This window comes from Hakea prostrata, chromosome 2 (assembly GCF_041222555.1).
Source record: "Hakea prostrata isolate BN-2017 chromosome 2, UWA_Hpros_2, whole genome shotgun sequence".
Lineage (NCBI taxonomy): Eukaryota > Viridiplantae > Streptophyta > Magnoliopsida > Proteales > Proteaceae > Hakea > Hakea prostrata.
In genome coordinates, this window is record NC_142601.1 from 69,753,981 (window position 1) to 69,766,605 (window position 12,625).

General features: G+C 34.9%; 1 protein-coding gene across 1 annotated transcript; it reads left to right on the top strand.

The window, feature by feature from the left end:
• The first annotated feature begins 8,488 nt into the window (after nt 1–8,488).
• LOC149026138 (protein neprosin-like) lies at nt 8,489–12,549 on the top strand. The gene is made up of 5 exons (XM_089143624.1): nt 8,489–8,620; nt 10,503–10,706; nt 10,811–10,975; nt 11,507–11,653; nt 12,331–12,549. The coding sequence occupies exons 1-5, from the start codon at nt 8,489–8,491 to the stop codon at nt 12,547–12,549; spliced, it is 867 nt and encodes a 288-aa protein (XP_088999750.1).
• Nucleotides 12,550–12,625: the final 76 nt, after the last annotated feature.

The window sequence follows — 12,625 nt, forward strand, 5'->3', positions numbered from 1 at the left end:
AATTTATATCTTACTTTTCCATATATTTTTACTTTTTGAGGCTTCACATGATTTATTTTAATATATAATAGTAATAAATTAGAGGTTTTCATATGTACCAGCATATGCATAGACACATACAAACACATTGCACACAAAATCATTCATATGAAGACATGCAGACATGCATCCACACAATGTCATACTAGGAAGCATGAAAGATGATCTTTTTCTTAAACCTTACCTTTCCTTTTTCTAGTCATCAACCTAATGCTATCAACATCAACTTTTTCCCTGCCCCCTCCTTCAACATCAATTTTTCTTCTAAGCTTAAAAATCAACCTATGTTATTATTATTACTAATTTTTTCTTTTTTTGGACAAATCAGTCTTCATTGAAAGGCAAAAGCCAAGACAGCCTGATTACAAAGCTTAAGGAGCCAAAGAGCGAAAACTGATCAAATTATCCAGCCATCAAGGGACAAGGCATTTCTAACTAGAGAATGAGCAATACCATTTACTTATGTGGAAACATAGAGAAAAGAAGTCCTCATTTTTGAATGAGAAATACAAAGATAAATATTGTATAAACAAAAAGGAGAACAAGGCAATTAAACTCTATTTTTGTTTAAAGATAATGAAAAGATGAGAATATTGTAGCTCTTACAAAAAAATCGGAATGTAATCATAGTGTTTATTAGTTCTTTTGTTTTTTTTTTTTTTTTTAATTAAAGATATAAGGTTATTGAATCGATATAAAACGAGTTTGATTGACTTTTTTTGCAGACCTGATGCATCAATTCTTCTCTTCTATCTACACCTAGGACCGACAACAAATACTAGCATATGGGTAAAATGTAATATTTCGTTTGAATATACAAGCAAAGCAAAGTATTAAATGTTTCATCACATGGAAAGACAAAAATCGTATTGAAAAAAAAAAAAAAAAAAAAACAAATGAAAATTTTGTAGGTTTCCATCCCCAATATTCTTTATAAATGGGAGAAAATAATATTAAAATGAACAAGTATTGCAAGGTCACAATTTAACCTTGATAGTTGAAAATATTACCTTTTTTACTACATCAAGGAGAATATTCTATTAGATTAGCTTGTGTAAAAGGATTATTTTTTTATATATAAAAATATTACTCTGAAAATTCCTGTGTTGGACATCAAAGCATGAACTTTCCCTTCTTCGTTTGCAACCCTTAGTATATCAAGTTTCTTCTTATGAGAAATGTTAGGATTTTTATGTTTACCATTTTGCCAGTCACTTGTCTTTTTTTTTTTCTCTTTAATAAAAAAATTCATAATGTTATATGTAGTTTCTTTACATAATATCTTCATACAGTTTTCTAAATACCAATCTCTTACTCGTAAAGATAGAAGAGAATGAAATATCTACCAAACATTTAGTAATTTTTCCCTGTATGAGATGGATTAGTATTCAGATACTTGAAAAGAAAGGCCGGAGAAGGACGGAGAAGTCTCAAATTTTCTCATCAGTTTCTAAATTTTAGCTGGGTTGATCTTTAATAACCCTTGATCATCAACTTTCCATGAGCTGGAGAGGAACTCCAAATCCAGAAGAGTTCTCCAGATTTGAAATTCTGTTCTTATAAATAAGTTTGGCGATGTTATTAACCCCTTCTCTCTTCCCTGGGGTCGAGGTGATATTATGACGAGAAAGCAAACAAGCAGAGTAGAGTTGCTGCATGTGAAGGCTTTACCACTTTTGCAGGTGGTTCTGGTTTGAGATGATGAAGGGTTTCTGAATCTCAGGCATCTACAAGCTTACACAAAGACCTTTTTCAGGGCTCAGCTATTTCCTCAGTGTGTGGGCTCTCTTAGCTTAACGCGGCAGTGCTTTCTCCGTACTCCACTACCATCGAAGATAAAAGAAACTCTCACTATCTTTATTGGTGATTTGTCTCAACCTTTCAAATCTGATATTATATAAGTGCGTGAACTCATTTCCTCTCTTCTCTTTGACTGCTACATAAACTTATTCAAGCACTAACAGTACTCCATTGTTGACATCGATCTTTGCTATACAAGGCACTCCTGAAGCAAAATTTATGAAGGAAGGAAATCCAAATACCTTAATCACAGTGCTAGATACACTCTGTGCGAAATGATCATCTCAAACCACATGAATTAATATATACTATTAATTAGATGGTACAAGTAGGGTTGATAATAACTAAGTAAATTTTAATTTTTAAGTGACTAAAATTAATTTTTAGTAGTACGTACAAAGACAGAACCTATGACTTTGATGAATGTTGCATTGGACAGTGTGTCAAGTACCCCACCATGCACTATTAGACCAGAGAACAATATACGTACAAGCTGATGTACTATTTATTATCTTTGAAAAAAGCAATTAAAATCTCCAGCAAAACCTTACAAAAGGAATCTAACTGAAAGCTACGCTGCACTTCATCTCTCTTCCTTGTTAGGGAAGAACCTAGCTAGCTCACCCTTTTCTTTGTTACCGAATCTCCAAAGTGAATATGCAATGTTGATTTAATTGATTTAATTGATTTGGGTCTCTGTGAAGCTGATCTGAATAGAATGGGTAGACGAGGCTGGAACCCAGTCAATCAGCTAGTTCTCCTGAAAACCTAGGAATCCAAGAAGGATTCAGCTTGAAATAATATCTTCTTCGTCATGAAGAGACATCGCATTCTTGGTTTCCTGAACAGTAAAGATGCTTGGAGAAGAAGACGAGAAAGGAAATTAATTGTTTGTGTCTTGACATGGAACATGGGCAGGTAAAGGAAAAGAAAGAGACAACTGAGGTGGAGAAGGCGAAGGAAGGGAAAGGAACTTGGCTTTCTAGTTAAATAGAGAATAGGGAGCAGGGAGAGAAAAAGCGAAGCAAGAAGTTGGAGGTTGATGTCAGCTGGAAAGGAAAGTCCGAATCCGTCATCATCACCTTTGTCATCTCCATCCGTTCATCACTTTTAGTTGGGTGAAGTGAAGTTCTTTCAGATTTATGACTTCAAATGGAACTGATGGAGATCGAGAACCACCACAACCACTGTGGCCCCCCATGGCACTTGTCATCGCCACCACCTTCTCTTCCACTTCAAAGTTCACAAAATGGATTCTTCCTTTTTGGGTTTCCAATAAAATCATGTAACCTTGTTGTTGTAGATTTAAACTATCAAATGCAGGATTTGTTATATTTAGAATAGTCCTTAATTGTTTGTGTTCTAGATTCTAAGATACATATACATAACTAGGGAAAATTAAGGAAAACTATTCGCCCCATGACTCCTGGCTGTGTTCATTCAAGTAGTATATTACCTTTTTCTCCATGAAATGAAAGCTTATGAGTACATATTGATGTTCTTAATGATAAACTTCTTTGGGAAAGGGTAAAATAAGCCCTACTTCCCTACTAAATGAAAAGGCTTAAAAAGTTTAAATGCCAAAGAAACGATGCAGATATAAAATTGGGTTGTAATATTCCATTAAATGCATTAAATAAACTCATCCTTAATATCGCAGTTTTGAGGGGTATATATATTTTAAGGGTTGTATATATGGAGCATGGTACTATATAGCAATATATGCTATGAGAGTACAAGAAATTAGCCAATCATCAGAGGTAGAGTCAAATTTAACATTGGGAACGAATAATGAAATCACGTGAAAAGAATTTTGAGTACTAGTATTTCACACATGAAAAGAGGATAGGAGAAGTCTCTTTAGAAAAAATTTAAAAGATAGAGACAAAGAAAAAAACAATGTTGATATTTCATATAGAAAAAAAGACCAAAAGAATCTCAATCTTTAGGCAAATTTCAAAAAATAGGGCGAAAGAAAGGGTCATGGTCCCAAGTCTAAGAATAGCTCCACCCCCCACCAATGATACTACCGCCCAAAAGGCGTAGCTAACTAAAAGACCATAGACACACAAAGGATCATTGTGTTGACACCAAAATCGCTTATTTTCTCGTTCTTTTTCCAAGCAATATATATATATATATATATATATATATATATATATATATATATATATATATATATATATAGCAAAAAATTAAAAATTAAAGGAATCCACATATTTTGAGCTTTGGAGGAGTAAATGTCTATTTGTGAGTAAAGACAATCGGTACATTTATTTCGTTTTATTTTGGGAATGGTATGATAAATGTCATTTAATGCATAAGACTCATTTACATGTTATTTATGCAACTATCTATCATCCATGGAGATTGGATTGTTAAGTTTTGGCTTGTTACTATCAATGGTTTGCCTAAACAATCAAAAGATGAGAACTCTTTGTATTCTCCTAATGGCCTCTTTGGTGTATGGTGAAAGTGTTGCCAAAGTTGGTCTTGAGTTACAACTCAAGCGTGCCAACAAGCTTGTAATAAAATCCATAAAGATTTTTTCTTGTAGTGAATTCTGGGAATCCAGTAGACCAGCAACTCGACAGCAACCACATCATAGACATATTGAAAGTCAACAATGGATGAAACCACCTACTGGGTGGTATAAACTTAATCATGATGCATCATTTGCTAAAAATTGGAACAATATGGGTTTGCGCTTTGTGCTTTGCTATTCTAATGGAGAGGTGATATTTGCAATATTTGAACCTACAAAATTTAAATCGGCATAGATGGGGGAAACACTTGCAATCAGATTAGATATGTTACATACTTTAGGCAAAGGCATTGACAAGATCATATTGAAATCTGATTGCAACAGTATAATCAATGTCCTAACCAATGCACAGTGGAGTAGAAATAAGAAAATTAATCCAATTATTGCTAATGTTAATTAATTAATTTCCTTGATAGCAAGGATGCCAAGTTAGTATCCAGACTGACAATATGGCCTCTATCCACTCTCTAGCTGAAGGAATTTGATGTTTTAGTTTAAATCAATGCAAAATTTGTTTAAAAAAAGAATTTAACACATTATGTGCTATGATGTTCTTCTTCCAATTCCAAGCTAGTGAGGATAATTTTTCTTAGATTTGACATTTATTTTATCATCTAAGAAGATTATATGATAACTTTTTTTTCCCTGATAAAGGATGATTTTGATGGCTCATTCAAATCATAATGATCCGTGGCGTGAACCGGATTGTTTTCTGATGTGATTAGACCATGTCTTCGTGGTCCAATGGATCCCACCCTCAAACAAACACAATCTGTTCCAGAATCGGCAGTGAAAACTTGAGTTGGTGACGCCGATCATGAGTTTATTAGCAAAACACTCTCTTTTCCTACCTGAAAGCACAAATTTCCACCTCGTATGGAGACATTTATGATTGTGTGGATATCAAGAAGCAACCAGCTTTGATCACCCTCTACTCAGAAATCATACCGTTCAGGTATCAATGTTTCATTTTATTATAATCCATTGTCATTCTGTTTGATTCATTGAAAATAGGGTCTTCTTTACCGTATATATTCTGTTAATAAACCTGTGTCTTCTGGGTGAGTTCATGAAGTCTTCCTTACGTTTTCTGTTTGCATGGTTTCGAAACTGAGAATCGGTAATGAATCGGGGTAATCGGCCTTCATAAACCCTAGAATCGGTCTGATAAACAAAAAGTTAAAAACAGGGTATTTTCTATGGTTTTGGGGGTCAATGGCCGTGTCAGATCGGTTCACAGCCAATTCCAATACGAATTGCCCGATTCCGCGATCTGATTCCGATTTTAAAACCATGATCGTCTGGGTTCCCGGTTGACTTTTAAATTGCTGAAGATCGAAGTTTATTTTTCTGTAGCTTCTCTGTTGTTTTGCCATGTTTCAGTACTAGGATTTGCCCTTCTTCTTAAGCCAAGCGATGGAATACAAGAGGTTGCACCCCAAGAACAAGATGGTTGAAGAGAATTATAAACCACAGATGTTAGTGCCTGGTTAGGCATTTTGCATCTTTAATAAAAGATTATTGAGAAATTAATTCAAGTACAAGATTGTTGGGGTGAAAAGAGGTTGCACCCCAACAATAAGATGGTTGAAGAGAATTATAAACCACATATTCTTGGTTCCTATATGTAAGCATCATATCCATTAGATTTTGAGGATTGTGGTCATTGGTCTTTTAAGTTGAATCCTTGATCTTTTCTAAATTAGGACACCTTGTTGCTAGTAAGTAGGAAAAGGATTCAAGAAAAAGAATCATTAGTACCTCTGATCTGCCATTAAAATTTCTAGTGGATGTAGAAAGCTTTGGTCACACACTCGCACCCAATTATTACCTTGCCATTGAAAATATAGTTGAGTAGACCAGAATCAGAAGCAAGATTCTGAAAGGCACAAGCTTCATTAAATTAGTGTGATTTGGTACGTAAACATTGTTGGTATACCTTACTTCTCAACTATATTCTTTTTAGCCATCATAGTTTCAAATTTACATTGTTGTTTTCATCCTTGTGTTTTACTATTTCAATTTCCAATGAAATTATGTACTTAGTTTTGCATAATTTTCAAAGTTTTTATGTAGACTGACTACGGAGTAGTTTAAATATGGTTACAGATGAAAACCCAGTCCCCTTCCAGTTGGCTGATTAACAAAGAATTTTTAGAATCGAAACCCTCAAAAATCAGAGTCAAAAGCAAGTGTCCTACAGGGAAAACCTGAATTTCCAAGTATCGGTTTGATGGGATTCGATGCTGCTAGAGTTTTAGTACTTAAAATTGATCTTTAAATGTAATGATCATGTTGTACTATTTTACCTTGTACAATTTTATTGGGTTTGTTTGATGATTAAGTAGTGAAACTTACAAAATGATTAACTTATAGATTACCATCTGTTTGCAGATTTTTTGCTAAGAGTGGAAGATATGAAGTTTTATGGTGGCTGTATACACATAGGTGTAGATAACCCAAAGATTGCAGCAGATGAATCCAGTGCAGCAGTATTATGTGTTGAAGGTGGCACTAGAAGTCAACTCAATAGTATTCAAGTTGGATGGATGGTAAGTCCTCTTAATCAGAAAATTTACTGATAATGTGCTTATCCTGCACCCTAACTTATACCACCCCTATTCACAACGGTGCCTGATTGGTGGCTACCTCATGTAAACTGAAGCCTAATTTTTGTTGGTTTTTTGTAATGAAAAGCTTTCCAAAAATGCTATTATCAGGGAAAATGAGCAGAGTAGCATTATGACAACTTAGCAGAATCTGATGATGCTAGCAGAACTTACTCTTCTTACTGCAAAATGTGTGCTTAATTTTGAAAAATTGCATTTCAAGTTATGAGCTGAGGTTGATTCCATTAAATGATGCTAGTAGTCAGCAGATCGGAGTAGGAGTCTTATTGTCTACTATTCCATAGTAATACCCATTTGAGAGAAGTTCTAATAATTCGAAGTCTCTCATGTTCAAACTTTTGAAATTTTAGGTAAATTGGTATTTATATGGTGATTATAGAGCCTGGACTTCTGCTTATTGGACGGTCATCTGAAACCTACCTTGATGTGCGAAATCTTAAAAAGGATTTTGTTTTTAAAATCTTCTCTCTCTCCTTCACTCAAAAGAGGATTTTGTTTTTTTATTAGACACATGTCATGAATCTGACCATATGGATTGGATCATAATTTTATAAGTCGTCCCTCCCTTCTAGCATGTTATATGGTTTTTGTCTCCAATTGCTGTCAGTTTGTCCCCCACAAAGCTGTTTCATCTGTTCAACTGTGGATCCAGAGATGGCATTCTTTACATAGAGACAACAAGAGACTTGCTCAGAACGGATTCTCTTGCTTCCTTCATTAGGTGGCAATTCTGGAGAGTAAGGAGTGAACTTTTGCTCAACTCCACCTCTTGGACAGCTGAAGTTGCGTTGAAGTTGGCTTCTAAAGCATCTGAAGAATTTTCTACAGCATTGATTTATGCAGGGAAGAACCATTTTCAGGATTCTAATCAGGAGCAAGCAGTATCAAAAAGTGTTGTTCAATGGAATCCACCAAAGAGAGTTTTTTTATAAACTGAAGTGCAATGGAGTGTCATTAGAGGAGCTACAGGAGCTAATAAAAGGAGGTACTGGTTCCATTATCAGAGATGAAAAAGGAAAACTTGGTAGCAGCTTATTCAAAGGGAATCAGGTGCAGTTCAGCTATTATTGCAGATTGTCAGGACCTGGTCAAGCAAATCAATTCATTGAATTCCCCTACTATGGAGGTTATGGTTGAGAAATTCAAATAATATACCTTTCAAAAGAAAGCTCTCATTTTTGTTTTCTTGAAACAAATTAATATTATCTTCAAAAAGAAAGTAAACTTCATTGCATTCACAAGTGGAAAAGTGAATATCTGAGTAAAGATAATTTGGATGCTTATTTCGTTTTATTTTTGGAAAGCTGGAGTAAATGTCATTTAATGTAAAACATTTATTTACATACCAATGCTGGAGTAAATGTCATTTAATGTATAAGATTCATTTACATACCTTTTTGTACAACCATCTATTAATGTACAGACACTGGATTGCTAAGGTTTTTGACTGCTGAGAATTCTTCTTATCGTACTAATGGCATCTTTGGTTTATGGCGAGAACATTGAGAAAGAAGATAAAATTCTCTCTGTGAAACAAGCAAGTGACAACCTAAATCAAGAGCTGCAACTCAAGCGTATTAACAAGCCAGTAGTGAAATTCATAAAGGTTTGTTCTTGCAATAGATTTCAATACATTTTAGATTACGTATAAAAGTACGTTCAAATTATTTGGGTATCCATTCTTCTTCCAATTTCAAGCTGGTTTGAAGAATTTTCAGTAAATCAGCCCATTTTTTTATCATATAACAGTGACCGTGATCTTTTTTCTTTCTTTTTCGATCAAAAATTCGTCGTTACAAAATTGATTGGCTCAAATCAAATCAATTAAATCCGATTCATGTAATTCTCTGTTGGATCGACTCCTGAATGCACTTGTATCTCATTTTGGGTTATTTCAACCTCTTCTTTAATGATCAAAATGTTAGTTAATAGTCACTGAAAATTACGCTCCGCAGCAAAATTTGCAGGTGTTTTGAATACAAATTTATTATTATTATTTTTTTTTTTTTTAAATCATAAATTTGAGGACTTGCTTCCTGATCTTCCTGGTCTCAAATTCTTGAGTTAGTGCCGATTTAAACCATTCTACCATGAATCTTTTTGGTAATGACCATTCAGGGAAACGATCCAGATTCTTACTGTTGGATTGGTTCGAGCCGGCTCAGTTTGGCATATTTCTTACGTGGTTGTGGCATTTTGACCCCCAAAAAAATGTGGTTACAGTGTAATTTTTCATATGAATTTTGACGGCTCTCAGCTTAAAACCGGTGGCCTGAACCGGATTCCATGTGGTTGTGGTCCGGTGGATCCCACTGTGTTCCAGAATTAGCAGTGAGAGTGGTTACTGGTAAACTTGAGTTGGTGATGTCGATCACGACTTTATTAGCAAGAACACTTTCCATTCGTACCTGAAAACACAAATTTGAACCTTGTTTGCAGACTAAGTATGGAGACATTTATGATTGCGTGGATATCAAGAAGCAACCAGCATTCAATCACCCTTTACTCAGAAATCATACCATTCAGGTATCATATGCTTGATTCTCTTATAATCCATTGCCGTTCTGTTTGATTCATCAAAACTAGGTATTTTTTTACTCTTTATGTATATGTATATTCTTTTTGAATAATCCTATGTCTTCTTGGTTGGTTCATGAAGTCTTCCTTGAGTTTGCTGTGTGCATGGTTTCAAAACTGGGAATCGGGAATGAATCGGGGTAATCGGCCTTCATGAACCCTAGAATCGTTCTTATACCCAAAAAATAGGGTATTTTCTTTAGTTTTGCGAGTCCACTGCCGTATCAGATCGGTCACAGCCAATTCCAATACGAATTGCCCGATTCCGATTTTAAAACCATGGTTGTATGGCTTCCTGGTTGGCTTTTATATTGCTGGACGTTCGAATGTTATTCTTCAGTAGCCTCTCTGTTCTTCGCCATGACTGGTGCCTTAGAATGCTCTTTTCATCTGCGTGGTTCAATGTAGTTCAGTTGATGCGTTGTATATTTTTTGTAGGGCCTTCTTTTCTCATTTTAAACCACATCCTACGGATTAAAAAGGTTAATTTTCAACATTATTAGCTTCTTCATAATCGCATTTTCTCAACTAGGCCAATGTAGGGAATTTGTTTGAAAACTAGGATTGTTCTTTGCCTTCTGTAAGTAAGCATCATCTCCATGAAATTTTGTGGGTTGTGCTTGGTGGCGTTTAAAGTTGAATCTTTGATCTTTCTAAATTGGTATCCTTTGTTACCTAGAAATTGTAGACACAAGCTTCATTTAGTAGTGTGATTTTGGTATATAAACTTTGCGATGACATACCTTACTTCTCAACTATATTCTTTTTAGCCATCAAGGGTTTAACTATACATTGTTGTTTTCATTCTTATGTTTTAATATTTTAATTTCAAATGAAGTTATGTACTTAGTTTTGCATAATTTTCATATTTTCTTATATGTACTGACTAAGTAGTTTAAATATGGTTACAGATGAAACCCAGTTCCCTTCCAGTAGGGCTGATTAACAAAGAGGTTTTAGAATCTAAACCCTCAACAATTAGAGTCAAGAGTAAATGTCCATCAGGGACAGTGTTAATATGGAGGACTGAAGAGGAGTATATAATGAAGGCCAAATCTCAAGGAGGAAAATTTTCGAGAAATAGCCCTCAGCTCACCACAAATTCAGGGTATCAGGTAAGTTTTGCTATATCAAATTCTTTACATTCTTTGGTTTTTTTTTTTTTTGGTTGATGATTAAGACTACTGCATAATTGACTTATAAATTACCACCTTGGCAGTTTGCATTTTTTCATCTAAGTGCGAGAGACACAAAGTTTTATGGTGGCCATATACACTTAAGTGTAGATAACCCAAAGAGTGTAGCAGATGAATACAGTGCAGCAGCATTATGGGTTCAAAATGGAACTGGAAGTCAAGTCAATAGTATTATAGTTGGATGGATGGTAAGTTCTCTTAACCAGCACGCTTACTTGTAATTTGTCAGCACATCTTAACTTATATAACACCCCTATTCACAACTGATGCCTTATTGGTGGCTACCTCATGGGAACTGAAGCATAACTTCTGTTGGCTTTTTGTAATGAAAAGCTTTCCAGAAAATGCTATTACCATGGGAGAATGAGCATAGGACCATTATGACAGGTTACCAGACTCCTGTGGTGCTAGCAGAACCTATACTCTGCTTCTTACTGCACAATGCGTGCTTAATTTTGTAAGATTGCATTTCTAATTATGAGCCAAGGTTTTCCATTAATGATGCTAGTTATACTCATTTGAGGGGAGATTTATCTACGTTCCTAACTTCCAAACCTTTGATGTTTTAGGTAAATCCACATATATATATGGCGATAATAGAAGTCGGATTTTTGCCTATTGGACAGTAAGTTTGAAAACTATGTTCATGTGCAAAATATTATTGACTATTTATTTCAGGAAACCCCAGTCAAATATTTATTTTATTTGTATTTGAGCAGAAAGATGGAGATCAGAGGACAGGTTGCTTTAATCTCCTGTGCCCAGGTTTTGTGCAAGTCAGCCGGAAACAGTCGTTAGGGTCTTTTTATAAAAGATATTCTGTATTTGGAGGACAGCAATATGAGGATGAATTTCTTGTGTTCAAGGTAAAAAGTTTAAACTTTTTCACCCATCTTTGATGTTATAAGTTAATCTTAAGGCTTCCCTTGCATTTTCCTTGCAATTCATTCTCCATGAAATATGAAATTTTTATCAGTATTAAATCATTGTGCTTGTTACGTGAAAACTTAAGAGTATTCTGGATAATTTACACCTAGTTGATCACACATTCAAGCTCTTATTACTAATATATCTCTTGTACCTAAACAATGCAAACCCCAAGTTACCTTTACTGGAAGTGATTGCACAGTACATCCTGTTGATCTTTACCAATTTAGTGTGCAAACACCTCTCAAACTTAAAATAATGGTGTTTCTTCTATGGATGTCCATATTCAACTTGAAAGAGGTGCATGCTTGATCTGCATGTCTGTTTACTTTTTGTGGTCTATGTATTTTCAGTTACCTATATAGAGAGACCAAGAAAGTTCGATTCTGTGATAAAGCTTATCCAAGTTGTTTTTAGGGTATCAGTGAATTGCTGAGATTTTTTTTTTCTTTAAGCCTATAGGTGGGGTTCAAAATAGTTCTTTATTCTTTGTGTTGGGACGGAAAGAGCATCTCTTCTAGTTCTGCTCAAACCATTTCATGAGTAGTTCAATTTGTAGGTTGTCTCCTCAGGATCTTGTGTGCTTGTTATATTTATTTTTCTTTGTGGTTTTTAGGATGCAAAATCTGGAAATTGGTGGTTTGCTAAGTATTATGAAGGAGGAATGGAGATTATCGGATATTGGCCATCAGCCATATTCACAAGCTTGAGAGACTCTGCAGATAGGATTGCAGCTGGTGGGGTGGTCTATAGCCCTATAAGTGAATGCACACTTCAGATGGGGAAGGGCTTTCAACCAAAAGATAACGATGAAAAATGGGCAGGTTTCGCCTGAAATTTTCAATTCTTGGATCATACCAATAACCTAAAAGATCCATATCCTTCTGAATTGGCGGTTCAAGTGACTGATC